Source organism: Lontra canadensis, unplaced genomic scaffold (genome assembly GCF_010015895.1).
Source record: "Lontra canadensis isolate GAN:19392208 unplaced genomic scaffold, GSC_riverotter_1.0 scaffold1001, whole genome shotgun sequence".
NCBI lineage: Eukaryota > Metazoa > Chordata > Mammalia > Carnivora > Mustelidae > Lontra > Lontra canadensis.
In genome coordinates this window covers 2,300-18,866 of record NW_022631985.1, presented here as the reverse complement: position 1 = coordinate 18,866, position 16,567 = coordinate 2,300, and the positions used below count along the sequence as shown (strand labels likewise).

Below are 16,567 nucleotides of genomic sequence, written 5' to 3'. Positions count from 1 at the left end.
AATGTAAGTGAACAGTCTTAATGTGCAAATGGCTTTAATTCAGCTTTTTGTTATTGATTCATTAATGAAATAATGTGCTTGTCCCTGAAGGCATGATATGTAACTGATAATTTTCTACTATGAACCTAAACTAACTTTGTGCATAAATGTGTGTGTATTTTGGCTTAGAAGGTATCAACATCCTAATAGCAAATTTATAACTAAAAGGGGAACAAATTAATTTTTTGAAGTTTATCAGTACATAATTTTAGAGACTTAGAATGATATTCTTCCCCAAACTAGGCAAGCACATAATTTTGAAAATATTCTCCTTATATGAATTAACCCTGTTTTCTCTGTATTAGTTAATAAATTAATAAATATATTAATAAAGTAATAAAAATCAAATTATTTTGATTTTTTTGTTTGTTTGTTTGACTCAAACCTCTTATACCCAGAATTCCAGATTTGGAAGGATCCTTAAAAATTATCTAGTCTGATTGACCAAACTAATTTAATGGCTTAGTCGCAATTATAATGTGAACTCTGGACTCTAAGGTTTTTTGGTATTGATTCTTCTGTTTATTTATTTTTTAGGTGACTGCACTTCAAGATGAAAAGAATTCATTAGTTTCTGAGAATGAGATGATGAATGAAAAACTTGACCAGTTGGATGGCTCTTTTGATGATCCAAATACAATGGTTGCAAAAAAGTATTTTCATGCACAGTTACAGCTAGAACAATTACAGGAAGAAAACTTCAGGTAGCATTTTTAGTAAAAATACCTCCACAGAGTTCTGTAAAACTAGAGCTGTAAAATCCTATCAACAACTACTTATTAAGTATGCTGTAGCATCCTGGAGCTTTATAGCATGCTTAGGACACTAATCCAGCTCTGAAAATACCTAATGGTACAAGTGGTTCCTGCCTTCACAGGGCTTGCAAGCTAGGTAGGCAAGTGGGATATGTCTATAAAATCAAAACAATTCAAAATAACTTGTAATAAGGGCCAAATGAAGGCCATGTGCAAGTGCAATAGGAGTTAAAGGGAGTGACTGCTGAGGCCTGGGGAGAATGGGGCGTTTCTTCTGGAGGAGAGGGAACCTGATAATAAATGGAAAAAACGGAAATCTTAAGCTAAAAAAAATGCTTTCTCTTTTAACTTTTATGTTCCTTTTTTGGAAAAAAAAAAAAAGATGTTACACATCTTGCCTTTAATAAACATTGTCTCTTGTGTGCTTGCTGCTGAGCCTGGAGCTATAAGGCCTTGAGAGTAGGCACTCTAATTGCACTCTATGACTTTTTGTTCCTTCTTTTATTATAATATCAAACTTAAACACAAAAACAGTTGCAAGAATAGTGCAAAGAACTCCTTTATTCCTTTTACTCAGATTCCACAATTGTTTTGCATTTTTTCCCCATTTGCTATCACTCTACATGTTCTTATGGATTTGTGTATTTTTTTCTGAACCACTTGAGAGTAAGTTGGAGCCATGCACCTTTATCCCTATATGCTTTGGCATGTATTTCCTAAAACAAAAAGAACTCCCTTCTAAACCATAGTATAGTGATTAAAATTAGGGAATCTGTCATTGATACAATATTATTATCTAATCCATAGATCATATTCAAATTCGATTAGTTGTCTCATTGTCCTTTATGACTATTTTTTTTTTCCTGGTTCAGAATCCAATCCAGGATCATGCACTGCATTTATTAATGGATTCTAACTTAATGATCTATAAATCCATAGTTATCATCATTAATTTAATGGTGAAATTGTCCCAGATTTGACCACTGGGAACCCTTTGAGTTGGCCTCTGTGGCCTTTCAACCGGTTACTGTCCTTCGAGCACTTTCTTACTTTCGGGTGCAACAAAATATTCTAGACTCATCTCTTCTTTTTCCCACCCTGCAGTCAGCCATTTCTTTAAGGATCTCTAATTCCTTTTATGGACGGTGTTGTTTAGAAACAAAGATCTAGTGCTCCACATGAGTTTTTCTCTCATTGCTTGTAGGCCCCTTTAGTGTACAGAGCTAAGAAGTATACTTGCCAGTGTTCACATTTACACCTGCTTGTGTTCATATGCTTATATGTACACATGTCTGCATCGGTTTTTATGTCTCTCACTGTGAACAGTGAGCTCATTTTGATATCTTTCATTTCAGTTCTGTGTTTTCGTGGTTCATTCTGATCTTTTCCATTTCCATACTAGAAACCCCTTCTCCAGTGATGAGAAACCTGGCTCCCATTTTCCTCAATGTATTTACTCATATACTCAATCCCAAAACACATAGAAAGTAATTTAAGAATTGCTAACCTTACCTTTGTCTTAAGCAAACTATTAATAAGACTTCAGTATGTTTACAGTTCTTTTGCAAGGTAAGATTTACATATTAGAGATGAAAGTTCCTTTATGCTTTTTCTCAGTCAACACCTACCTCCCAGAGGCTAAGTACTCTTGTGATTATTTTTTACCATAGATGAGTTTTCTCTGATCTAGAATGTTACATTACTGAATCATGCTGTATGAACTCCTTGGTGACCGGCTTCCATTGCTCAGCATGTTTGTGAGCCTTCATCTATGTTTTGAATGTATCTGTAATTCATTATTTTTTATGGCTGAGTTGTATTCAAATATTTGGAATTATTCCACATTATACACACTTTTTTTAAATTTATTTTTTTTTAAAGATTTTGTTTATCTGACAGAGAGAGATCACAAGTAGGCAGAGAGGCGGGCGGGGGCGGGGGGGTTGGCGGGAAGCAGGCTCCCCGCTGAGCAGAGAGCAGGATGCAGTGCTCCATCCCAGGACCCTGAGATCACAACCTGAGCCGAAGGCAGAGGCTTAACCCACTGAACCACCCAGGCACCCCTATACACACTTTTTAGTTACCTATTTCCCTTTAGATGATGGGCATTTGGGTTTCCAGGTTTAAGTGAAACTAGTCTGAACATTGTAATACAAGACTTTTTGTAGACATATTTTTTCTTATTTCTCATTGGTAAATATATAGTGGAATTGCAGAGTTATATAGTAGTTCTGTGTTTAATTTAAAAGACACTGCCTAATGTGACCACACAGTGGTCATAACATTTTATCCTTCCATGAGCAGAGTTTGCTCTTGTTGTTCTGCCTGCATAGCATAATTCTTATCTTTTTAACTAAATAGTTCAGGAAGAGTGTAGTAGTATCTCCTTAGGGCTTTAATTGGCATTTTCCTGTTAACCAGTGATGTGATAAGCCCCTGTTCATGTGCTTATAGAAATATATCTTATGGGGCGCCTGGGTGGCTCAGTGGGTTAAAGCCTCTGCCTTCGGCTCAGGTCATGATCCCAGGGTCTTGGGATCAAGCCCGCATCGGGCTCTCTGCTCAGCGGGGAGCCTGCTTCCTCCTCTCTCTCTGCCTGCCTCTTCACCTACTCAAGATCTCTGTCTGTCAAATAAATAAATAAAATCTTTAAAAAAAATCTATCTATCTATATATCTATCTTACTTGGTGAGTTGTCTCTTCATAATGTTAACCTGTTTTTAAATTGGATTATTTGTCAATATCAATTAGTTGTAGGAATTTTTAAAAATCTGGATGCAAGTCCTTTGTCAAATATGTGTGTAGTAATATTTTTTTTTCACTCATTCTGTGGCTTGCATTTGCATTTTTTAAATGGTGTCTTTCAATGAGTAGAAGTTCTTAGATGAGGTCTACTTTATCGATATTTTTAATATTAGTGTTTTTGTGTACTGCCCAAGAAATCTTTGGCTACTTCCGTGCCATGAAGATACTCTCTATTGTTCTCTTCTAGAACCTTCACAGTGTTGTCTTTTACATGTGAGTCTATGGTCCATCTTGAATTGATTTTTTTTTTTATAAAAATAGTGTACGGTCAAACTTTATTTTTATTTTCCATATGGGTATTTAGTTGTTACAGTATCATCATTCAAAAGAATTTTAGTTTTACTCCACATTGCTTTGTACCTTTGTGAAAAAATGATATAGCCATAAAATTTGGGTCATTTTCTGGACTTTTTAATTCTTTTCCCTTTATCTGTTTGTCTTTATACCTATATGGTATGGTCTTGATTACTTTAGCTCTAGAATAAGCTTAAAATCAGGTAGTATATGTCTTCCAACTTTGCTCTTTCTTTTCAAAATTTGTTTTGGCTATTCCAAGTCTTCTGCATTTTCATTTAAAATTGAGAGCTAGTCAGTTTCTATTTAAAAAACCTTTCGTGATTATGATTTAGGTTATATAAAATTGATATCTTAACTATATTGAGAATTTCTATGAATATGGTATCTTCATTTATTTAAATCTTTAATTTGTCTCAGCAGTGTTGTGTTGTTTCCAGTGGAGAAGTCTTGTATGTGTTTTATTAAATTTATTCCCAAGTAGATGCTATTACATATGCAATTTAAGTTATTCTGAAAAGTGGCTGCAAATATGTACAAATTTTTTTTTATATATTGAAATTGATCTTTTATTTTGGAACTTTTATGTCTTATAAAGTTTCTTAGTTCACTTATTGATTCTAGTAATTTGTTTATGTAGAAAATCTAAGGCATCCTCAATCATCTCATCTATTAACAGAGCTTTACATCTTCCTTTTATTATTTCTGCCCTCTATTTGTTTTTCCTTAATTTAGCAAGAACAGACATCTTACTTTGTTCCAGGTCTTAGGGGGAAAACATTCAGTTAAGTACCATCAAGTATAATACTCACTGTAGAGTTTTCTAATGTGCTTTTTATCATTTTGGAGGAGTTCCCCTTTGTTTCTGGCTGCTGAGAGTTTTTATTATTAATTGGTATGATTTTTGACAAATGACTTTTCTATATCTTGAAATGACAGTGTAGTTTTTCTTTTTCATACTTTTATTATGATCATTTAATTTTTTGAATGTTGAACAATCTTATATTTCATGGTTAGATCAGTTTGGTCATACTTATTATTCTGCATATATATGACTGGATTTGGTTTGCTGATATGTTGAAAGAATTTTTTTGATTGTCTTCATATAGATATTGGTCTATAACTGTTTTTCTCTTGTAATATCTTTTTCAGGTTTTATTGTCAGAGTTCTTCTAGTCTCATAGAATAATTGGGAAGTATTCTCGCCTCTATTTTCTGAAAGAGTTTATGTAAGAATAATAATATTTATTCCTTAAATATTTGGTAGAATTTATCAGTAAAGCAATCGACCTATAGTTTTGAGAAAGGGCTTTTAATGACAAATACAGTTTTGTTAGTAGTCATAGGGCTTCTCAGGTTTTCTGTTCCATTTATGTCAGTTTGATAAGTTGTGCTTTTCAAGGTATATGTTTATTTCATTTAAGTTGTTGAATTTATTGGCATAAAGTTGTTCATAATATTCTCTTATGGTCCTTTTAATGACTGTGGGAGCTATATTGATATTCACTTTTTCATTCCTGATATCGGTAATTTGTGTTTTTTTCTCATTTTTCTTGGTCATTCTTACTAGGGTTTCATCAATTTTATTAATATTTTCAAATACTTTATTAGCTTTCCATATTACTAGTTTTAGATCTCTGTTCTTTCTTTCTATTTACTTACTTTGGATTTAATTTGCTGTTCTTTTCCTGGACTCTTAAGGTTGAAACTTGGATGATTGATTTCAAGCCTTTCTTCATTTCTAATATAAGCCTTTAAAACTGTAAATTTTCCTTTAAGCACTGGTTTAGCTGGGTCCCCAAAGTTTGACTGCCTGTCTTTCTGTTGTTATTCATTCTGAAATATTTTCTAATTTCCTTTGTGATAACTTCCTTGACTCGTGTGTTATTTAGAAATGTGTTGTTTTATTTCCAAGTTGAAGGCTTTTCTAGACTTCTTATTGTGGGCTAATTTCAAATTTAAGTCTCTTATGTTTAGAGAACATATTTCCCGAGATTTCGGTCTTTAGATACTTATTAATATTATTTTATTGCTCGGCATGTTTATTGTGATGACTGTTCCATCTGAACTTGCAGAGGATGTGTATTCTGTCATTTTTGACTGACATGTTCTATATGTGTCAAATCAAGTTGGTTAATAGTGTTGTTCAGAGTTCTTCTGTATTTTTACTGATATTTTTGTTTCTGTCATTTATTGGAGACTGGTATTAAAGAATGATTGTGGGTTTGTGGATTTCTGCCTTTGATTCTGTCAGTTTTTGCCTCATGTATTTTAAAGCTATTTTTAAGCATATACACATTTATGATATGGCTTTCTAATGATTTGACCCTTTTATATTTGTGAAATATCTCTATCTTTAATAATACTCTTGTCTAAAAATTTATTTTGTTTGATGCCAACATAACCACCCCAGTTTCTTTTGCTTACTATTTGCATGGTGTTTTTAAAAATCTTTTTAATCTATCTGTGCCTTTGTATTTATTTATTTTTTTTTAAAGATTTTATTTATTTATTTGACAGAGAGAGATCACAAGTAGATGAAGAGGCAGGCAGAGAGAGAGAGAGGGAAGCAGGCACCCTGCTGAGCAGAGAGCCCGATGCGGGACTCCATCCCAGGGACCCGAGATCATGACCTGAGCCAAAGGCAGCGGCTTAACCCACTGAGCCACCCAGGCACCCCTGTGCCTTTATATTTGAACCATCTCTTGTTATTAGCATATATTTGAGCCTTGCTTTGTTATCTAGTCTGATGGTTTCTGCCTTTTTAATTGGTGCGTAGTCTTTCCCTTTTACGTAATTTTGTTATGGTTATATTTAGGTCTGTCAGTTTGCTGTTTTTCATTTGTCATATCCTTTTGTTTTTTCTGCATTCCATTGGGTAAATTAAATACTTGTTTAAATATTTGACTTTATTTACTATATTGTCTTTTTTTACTTTTTATTGTTGCTATAGAGTTTAAGTATTTATCCTTAATTTATTATAGTCTACTTAGAGTTACTATTTTACCACTTCTCATGTGATATATATTTTTGAGTAATTTTAATAAATATTTATATATTTTCTCTTCATCTTTTGAGATATTAAAACTCTTACTAGAGTTAGAGATAATGAAGCACAGTGTTTCAGAAGTGAAAATAAAAATTCAGAACAATAAGTTTATTCTCAGCCAGTTTCAAATCCAGGAGCTGAAAGTGTCTTAATCCTTTAGCCTTTCTGTTGAGTGTGGAATTTAAAAAAAATTTTTTAAAGTATGCCTTGCTAAGCACATGTCTCAGTAAGAAAACAAATGATGAAAATCACATTATAAGTACTTGTTTTCTTTACTCAAGGCTTGAAGCTGCAAAGGATGATTACCGTGTTCACTGTGAAGAACTTGAAAAGCAACTAATTGAATTTCAGCATAGGAATGATGAACTGACTAGTCTTGCTGAAGAAACAAGAGCCCTGAAAGATGAAATAGATGTTCTTAGGTATGGCATGTCTAAATATAATGATGTCGCTTCTAAGTTATTCGTTAGTCATTTTGGTATTCCACAGTCTAATCAGGGATTCTTAGGGTGATTCCTGTGTATCAAGTACTGATCAGTTTTTATCCAGGCTCTTAGTCTTTACTTATTTTATGCTTGTTGATGGTAATTGCAGTTTAAGGATAATATTCAATTATTTTAGCACAATTTTTTTTTTTTTTAAAGAGAGGGAGGATGGGGGAGGGCAGGAGTAGAGGGAGAGGGAGAGAGAGAATTCCAAGTAGGCTCCACTCTTAGCGCAGACCCAGACACGGGGTCCAGTCTCACAACCCTGAGATCCTGACCCGACCTAAAATCGAGAGTCGAACACACCCAACCAACTGAGCCACCTGTGGTAGCACAATTTCATGTTAAAATTCATAAACCCAAAATGATACCTTTTTCTTAAAACTGTGTAAGCTGGGAATCACCTTTAGATACATTTAGCTTGACCTCCTTGTACTCATTAGTGTATCTTGTGAACTTTTTACATAAGGGAAAGCATTCTCAATCCATGTTTTGGCATTTGATATAAAATAGGTATAGGTAAGTATCTTAATATTTATTTCAGGGTTATCCCAAGGTTCTCTTATTCTCTTTGACAATATATAAAATTTTTATTTGGCTTTTGCCTATGGAATGTTAATCAAGCAAATAGACTATCTATATACTCATTATATTTTCTGTTAAATTTTCTTAATGGGCCATTTTGTTGCACAGTTTTTCTGTCCATTTGAAATAAAAATATTTATACCCATTCGTTTGAACCTGCATGTTATGGAAAGTGATTTGGTTTATGTATTTACTTTTGCTCTAGCGCAGTTGGTCAGGTAGATACAACTCTAAAGCAAAGTGCTTTGTCAGACAAATTGTAAGTTGAGTCAACATCCTAAATGTATCAAATACTTACTAAATGCTAGACACAAAGCAAAATTGGCCTATAAGCTACAGAGGAGCCTAGAATTGTTCAGTTGCATTTGTAAAACCATTCTTTTTACACATTGTGCTGTATGAAACAGTTTGATAATTTAGTGTGCCAAATTCAAGACATTTTTGTTTTGATACCTTTGCAACAAGAAGGTTCAATGATGGATTTTAGTCTTTTTCCAAAGTTCCCACAAAGTTTATTTCTTTTGTCTTTTTCATTTTCTTTCTTTCTTCATTCCTTTTTTTTCCTTGTTTCAGCCAATTGATTGTTTATCTGGTTGACTAATTTTACAGATAGAATAAAATTTCTTTATGCATTTACTGGTTCTTACCCAGTAATGTGCAGTCTTTATTATTGTAGGGCCACCTCTGATAAAGCAAATAAACTAGAGTCAACAGTCGAGATATATCGTCAGAAACTACAAGATCTGAACGACCTTCGCAAGCAGGTTAAAACTTTACAAGAAACAAACATGATGTATATGCATAATACAGTCAGCTTAGAAGAAGAATTGAAGAAGGCAAATGCAGCACGTACACAGTTAGAAACATACAAGAGGCAGGTAAGAAAATATCTTAATTTTTTTTTTTAAGATTTTATTTATTTATTTGACAGAGAGAGACACAGCGAGAGAGGGAACACAAGCAGGGGAAGTGGGAGAAGGAGAAGCAGGTTTCCCACTGAGCCCAATGCGGGGCTTAAACCCAGGACTCTGGAATCATGATCTGAGCCAAAGGCAGACACCCAACGACTGAGCCACCCAGGCACCCCAGAAAATATCTTAATTTTTTAAATAAAATCAAAAGAGCTCAACTTTCTTTTGATTCCTTTTGATACTTTCAGAATGATAGAGATTTGAAGAAACATTGCCTATAGTTGGCTGTGAACTTATGATAGATTTCTTCTACCTGGAATTTTAATTCCAGGGTTGATAATTGAATTTAAGTTATCTAGGTCTTTCCCTTTTTACTATCTTCTGAGCTTATATATATTTTTGGGCATTTTATTGCTTATTGACATTTCTGGTAACCAGTAGTAATTGCCTAGAGAATGGAGCTATAACTGGTGATACTCTGTTTTGCTACTTATCTGGCAACCTGGAGAAACATTGGAATAGAAGACTGATTTTTTTTTTTTTTTTTTACTGAATTATTATTTGGGTATTTTAAAATTTAGGCTCTTATTTACATGCTATTTCCACAACTATTTAGGGTTACTTATTATATTCTTATTATAGATTTTATTTCCAATCAGTTTCTTATTGTTTAAACTCTAAAAACTATTAATATTATATATTTTTGTTATCTACTTTTGTTTCTGACAAAAGGTTCAAGATCTTCACAATAAACTTTCCTCTGAATCCAAAAGGGCAGATACACTAGCATTTGAAATGAAGCGGCTTGAAGAAAAACATGAAGCTTTACTTAAGGAAAAAGAGGTACACATGAATATAATTGATGAGTAATATGTCTGTCTTCTCTTTTAGTGTTTAATATTATCCTTGCTGTTCTAAGAATGGAAGTCATGTAAATCAAATCTTCCGTCTTACTCCCAATCCAAGTGTTGCTGTAGAAGAAAGTAGTAGAAATTTACTATGCAGTGTTGTTATTCCTTCACAAGGGAAGATGAAGTCACAGAGGCAAGGCCATATGTCTCATTGCATGTTTTCCCATTCTAGACCATCGGCTTCTTGAGAGCAAGGGCCATAGATTTTATTTTTTAGTGGCTTTATTGAGATATAATTTATATACCATAAATTTCACCCACTTGAAGTGCACGATTCAGTGGTTGTTAGTGTATTCTCTGTTGTGCAGCCCTCACCACAGGCACATTTTAGCACTGTCATCACCTCGTTAGTGTGCGTACTGGCAGCTGCCCTGCATTCTGGCTCCCCTCCCCTCGGCCTTTGCAACCATTAATCTACTTTCTGTCTCTGAAGATTTGCCCAGTCTGTCCAGAATATGTCATCCTACACGGTGTCTGTTTTGTGACTAGATGCCTTCACGTAGCTTTAATGCTTTCAAAGTTCATCCATGTCATAGCATGAATCAGTACTTTGTTTTAATGCTGAATGATACTCCATTCTATAGACATACCACATTTTATTTATCCATTCATCATTTTATGGACATTTGGGCTATTAAACAAATAATGTGGTTATGAACATTTATTTACAAATTTTTATGTAGACATGTATTTTCATTTGAGTACATACCTAGGCATGGTACTGCTGGTCATATGGTAACTATGTTTAACCTTTCAAGGAGCTACCATGCTGTTTTCTAAAGTAGGTGAACCATTTTTCATTCTCAGGAATTTCTAAAGGTTTTTAATTTCTGCATATCCTTGCCAACACTTATCAGACTTTTAATTTTAGCTATCCTAGTGAGTATGAAGTGATATGTTATTGTGGTTTTGACTAATGACTAATGATGTTGAGCATCTTTTCATGTACTTATTGGCCATTTGTATGTCTTCCCTGGAGATATGTCTCTTCAAAGCCCATACTCATGTTTTATCTAGGTTATTTGCTTTTTTATTGAATTGTAAGAGCTCCTTATAGATTCTGGATATAAGTTCCTTCTCAAATATATGATTTGAAAATATGTTCTTTTATTTTTTGTTTTCTAATTTTTTTGGTGGTGCTGTTTGCCATGGAATGGTTTCTCATTTGATGAAATTAGTTACCTATTTTTTCTTTCCTTGTTTATGCTTTTTTGGCTGTATTTCTGTGAAGGCACTGAGTAATATGAGGTTACAAAGATTTATGCTTATGTTTTCTTTTAATTTTACAGTTTCTGTGAACAATTTTGAATTAATTTTTGTAAATGATGTAAGATAGGGGTCCAACTTCATTCTTTTGTGTGTGGCTATTCAGTTGTCCCAGAACTATTTGTTGACAAGATTATTCTTTCCCTATTATTGTCTTGATACCTTTGTTGAAAATCAATTGGCCATGATACTGTAATGATGGATACATTATACATTTGTCAGAACCCACAAAAGTAAAATAGAGGGAACCCTGATGTCCTTTAGTTAATAATAGTGTATCGGTACTGGCTCATCAGTTCTTTTTTGTTGGTTTGATTTATTGTGTTATGTTAGTCACCATACAGTACATCACTGGTTTTTGATGGAGTGTTCCATGATGAATTATTTGCGTATAACACCCAGTGCTCCATCCAATCCGTGCCCTCCTTAATACCCATCATGAAGATCACAGTTCTTCAAGTAACCACTAACTTTACCTCACTCATTACTCAAGACACTTCTGCAAGGTTATGTATCTGCATTTCCATTTTGGTAATGTGGATACTAAAGCCAAAAAGTCAAATAACTCACCATAGGTGATATAATAACTAGTAAATAATGAAACTGGAGTTCAAGCCATGATCTATTTGCCTCTAAAGTCCATGCTTTTTTTTTTTTTAAATTCTGCTATTGCACATTTGTACTCCATTGCGTAATTATATCAGTTTGGTTCAAATAAATTATCTAATGGGGAAATCACAAGATTTATGTTGTATAAAGATTATGGGATTTATGTAAGAGAAAATTACCTCTTAGCATGAAAACTAAAACATTGTCCCTTTTAAGTAACTAAGCAACAATTATGAAATTAAGATAAATTATTATAAGCATAAAGTACATTTCTGGTGGGCAGAATTAAATATTTCGCTCATATAAACACTTCTTTTTTAGAGACTAATAGAGCAACGTGATACTCTGAAAGAAACGAATGAAGAACTTCGATGTTCACAAGTACAACGAGATCACCTAAACCAAACAGGTGAATTTTGCCGGATTTAGAAAAGTTTTTTTTAATGGTAGAAATACTGAAATGTTAATCATTTGTTGTTGTTATTTAGATGCATCTGCTACAAAGAGTTATGAGAATCTTGCTGCTGAGATTATGCCAGTGGAATATAGGTAAATTTGTTTTTATTAATTAATAATCTGTACTTAATATTAGAAATATTTCTTCTTTAAAAAAATTATTAGCCTTCAGGATGTTCCATTTTATTAGTCATGGAGTTCAAAACTACTTTGTCTCATCTACTTGAACTTCTTAGACTGTTACTGCTACTACAGTAGTTTTAGAATTTATTAGAAGTAAAATTTCACAAACTACATGAATAAAATATTCTAGTTTTTATAATATGACTTTTATTGTGTTGAACTTCTTTTCCTACCTCTAAACTCAATGGAAAACCTTTTTTACACCTGGCATCAAATCCACGTGGGTTAAACAAGTAGGAGAAGAGCTGTCAATAATAGCAGAAGGATTATGCTGAAGTTAAATAAAATACAAATTTTAGAATCTCTTAACCAACTTTTATCGTGGTATTTTACTGCTATGTCTGCTTCTAGGTATTTTTATGGTTTTCCTTTCCTTTTTGTGGTAACAGTTTTATTTAATACTTCAGACTCTCTTTCCTTAAGCAGATTTATTGAGATTCAGTTCACCCATTTAAAACCGTATGGCTCAGTGGTGTTTAGCGTAGTCATGGAGTTGTGCAGCCATCTAATTAGAGAACATTCCATTCCCCCCAAAAGATATCCTGTGCCTCTTAGTAGTCATTCCTCGGTCCTGCCTCCCCTCAGGCTCCAGCACCAGGCAGCGGAGAATCAACTCTGTTATGGAATTTAACATATGTGAGTCCTACAATAGGTGGCCTTTTGTGACTGCTTTCACTCAGGATACAGTTTGCAAATATGTTAATTTTCATTCTGTTAGATTTTTTGTTGTTAAGACAGAGCTCTTTACATGCTGGACTGGAGAGCAACTTTTTAAAAGTCGTTAATACCCAGTGATATTAATATCACTTTAAAAATAGCTGTATGAAAAAAAAAAGCCATAATATGAGCCTGTATTTTAAAGTCATGATGTTGCCATTCAGAAGAACACAAATTGAGATTAATTAAAATTAGTTGCTTTTAAGAAATTACATTTAAGGAGGCAGCAGGTAGGAGAACATTACTTTTCTATTTAATATCATTTCTCTTGTTTGCATTTTAAAAAATGTGTATTTGTAAACTTTTAACAAAAATTGTTTTCTGAAAGCAAAAAAACCTAGGTGCAGTAATATGACTGTCATAAGAATATATTTAAAAAATATTAAGCAGAGGTGCCTGGGTAGCTCAGTGGGTTAAAGCCTCTGCCTTCGGCTCAGGTCATGATCCCAGCATCCTGGGATTGAGCCCCGCATCGGGCTCTCCGCTCAGCAGGGAGCCTGCTTCCCCCACACTCTCTCTGCCTGCCTCTCTGCCTACTTGTGACCTCTATCTGATAAATAAATAGAATCTTAAAAAAAAAAATAGTAAGCAAACTGATTTCTTAAATCCATTGCTTTTAATATATATGTTTTCTGAAGATATGCTATAGTGAATAGCAGCTAAGTTACCAGTAAAATAACTCCTGTTTCTTTTGGGATTTGCATAATATTTAATGATACATAATATAATATATAATATAATACTTTTGCTTTGAAAAATTTATTACTTGTTTTTTGAGACAGACTTACAGTGTATGTAGTTTTCTTTTAAAAAATTTCAGGAGCATTGGTGGCATTTTTAAATGACAGCTACTGCATGAACAGGAATTCTCTTAAAGTTAAGAATGTAAAAAAATGTAAAATGTACATTTAAAAAATTTAAAAACAAACTTTGCTCTTCAACATCAGGGAAGTGTTTATTCGACTGCAACATGAAAATAAGATGCTCCGCTTACAACAGGAAGGTACTGAGAACGAGCGTATTGAGGAACTTCAGGAACAGCTGGAACAGAAGCACCGCAAGATGAACGAACTGGAAACCGAGCAAAGGTGAAACGCTTTGTAATTTCGTTAGCTAGCCATGAAATCTGGTCTCACAGAAGTGGGAGAGGTCATTGTAGTTAAAATAAGTAGGATTTAGGTGGAGGAGGGGCAAGATGGAAGAGAAGTAGGTGACCCTGTTTCAACTGGTCCCCTAAAGTGAGCTAAATATCTACTAGAACACTCTGAACACCCATGAAATCAGCCTGAGATGTAGGATTGTACACTTCTGGATCTCTACAGGGGCAGAAGACACCAGTGGAGAGGTAAAGCAGAGTAGGAATGCTTGGACTGATACCAGAGGATAAGCAGAAGGGGGAGGGAGCCACCAGAAGCAACACTTTGGAAAGTAATACCCCAATACGAGAGTGCCCTGTGGTGGGGGGGGCCAGCATTAATTTGCAGTCTGGTTGAAGGCACTCAAAAAGAGCAAAAGAGCCTAAGGAGTAACTGGTGGAATTGGGTGGTCATGGGCATGGGCCTAAGCCCACGAACCCAAGATGGCCACCACCGGCGACCACGCCGGAGAAAGTGTGGCGGAGCCTCCTTGGTCCCTGAGCTCATGGCTTTTGGCTGCTTGTACCACCGCTGGACTGGGTGCACTGCCGCCTGCACGTGAGAGAGTCTGGTGTGGGCACCCACCGACACTTGCTAGGTCCACAACCTTCTGCGCTCTGCACACCCTACATGACCGCTGGTTGTGAGCACACTCCCCGCACCCCCTGTGCCTGAGAGAGCTTGGTGTGGGTGCCAGCCAGCACTCTTTAGGACCCTGGCCTCCTGCTCCTGGCCAAGGGTCTGAACACTCCCAACCTGCCCATAAGAGAATCCAGCACGATCCCTCTGCTGTAGCAGTCTCCTGTGACCTGTGCAACCGTGAGGTCTGGACCCCAGACAGCAGTCCCGGCAAAGGCAGTCACCAGAAGCGGGCTGCCTGGACCAATATTGCTCATGGTTTTAGTGGCACAGGGGTGCAGAGACAAGCAGGTGCTTCAGGTGACCCCTGAGACGGTGGGTGGGGGTGTGCATCACCTGTGGGAGGTCACACAGCTCAGTGGAGTTTGCAGAAGGGGAGTCTCTGTGTTCTGGACCACCCAGAGGGGAGCAGACTGAGGCTTCTCTCTGAGACAGAGGTCTGGGTGCAGTTTGCTTTCCACTAAACCTCCGAAAAGCAAAAAGACCCCGAAGAACAAAAACCTCCATAGAACAAAAGCCTGAAAAACGGGTTTCCACAGAGCCCAGCCCCTTGATAGGGGGCAGGATGACTCAACCCTGGCAAGACTGACTGAAAAACAATGGGCAGGTCCCTCCCCCAGAAGGCAAGCCAAAAGAACGAGAGGACAACTACCAAAAGGTCCCCATAAAACTGTAAAGCCCCAACATTAGGGGAAAACAATATATTAAGTTCCTGGTATTGCCCTAATACCTGTATATTTCATAAATACAACTTTTTTTTTTTCTCATGATTCTTGTTCTTTTTAATTTTTTTAACCTACTTACCATTACAACTAGAGGTTTAATACAACATATTCCATAATAACATTTTAACTTGAACTTTTCTCATACATATACCTGTTTTTATTTTTCTAAATATACATACAGCTATAAGCTTCAAGGTAATCCTCTTTCCCTAATCAATACTACCCCTATATATAAACGAGTATTATTCTCCCTTTATCTCTGAGAAGGTGAGTCCTTTAACAAGGATATCAAGGTACACCCAGGAAGAATCAAAATAACCTTCCCCGCCCACATCGAGGATTTATAACCACCCTCCCATCTTCTTCTTCTGTCAGTGTTTCTGTGTATTCGTTTTTGTTCTGGTGTTATATAAATCTCATCCTTGGGGTTCATTTTGGCTGGGTTCTTTTTTTTCCCTTGTCATTAACTTTTGTCAGTCTTTTTGTTTGTTTCTGTTTGTATACCTTATAAATCCTACTTTGGGGGTTCTTTTTTTTCCTCTCTCTCTCTTTCTCTTTTTATCTTTTTCCTTTCTTTTTGGTGGTGACTTCCAATTGCTCCAAAACTTTCCAGGATGCACCTTGCCTGGATCGTGGTTGATATATTCAGCTGTACATCCCCTCAACCACCTCTCACCAAAATGACTAGGAGGAGGAACACCCAACAGAAGAAAAATTCAGAGACTGTGCCCTCCCGATCAGAACTATTGGATATGGACATAAATAATATGTCAGAAAGGGAATTCAGCGTAACAATTATCTAGGCAATGGCTAGGTTAGAGAAAACCATTGATGACAATGTAGAATCTCTAAAGGTGGAAGTGACAGCTGACCTGGAAGAAGTTAAAAATGCTATCAATGAGATCCAATCTAATCTAAATACTCTTAACAGCTAGGGTTACCAAGGAGAAGATAGAATTAGTGATCTAGGGGACAAAATGATAGAGAAAAAGGATCTGGAGG

The 16,567-nt window shown here is 35.4% G+C and overlaps 1 protein-coding gene across 1 annotated transcript; it reads left to right on the top strand.

Moving 5' to 3' along the window:
- Positions 1-560: 560 nt before the first annotated feature.
- On the top strand, positions 561-14,233 carry LOC116863381 (protein Hook homolog 1). Its single transcript, XM_032850839.1, has 7 exons — positions 561-743; positions 7,224-7,364; positions 8,689-8,890; positions 9,656-9,766; positions 12,031-12,118; positions 12,198-12,258; positions 14,013-14,233. Exons 1-7 carry the CDS (start codon positions 625-627, stop codon positions 14,155-14,157), a joined length of 867 nt encoding a protein of 288 aa, XP_032706730.1. The 5' UTR covers positions 561-624; the 3' UTR covers positions 14,158-14,233.
- The last annotated feature ends 2,334 nt before the right edge of the window (positions 14,234-16,567 follow it).

Coding starts and splice junctions, on each gene's coding strand:
- LOC116863381 (XM_032850839.1), top strand. CDS start 625: ATGATGAATGAAAAACTTGACCAGTTGGATGGCTCTTTTGATGATCCA. Junction 744..7,223: donor TTACAGGAAGAAAACTTCAG/GTAGCATTTTTA, acceptor TCTTTACTCAAG/GCTTGAAGCTGCAAAGGATG. Junction 7,365..8,688: donor GATGAAATAGATGTTCTTAG/GTATGGCATGTC, acceptor TTATTATTGTAG/GGCCACCTCTGATAAAGCAA.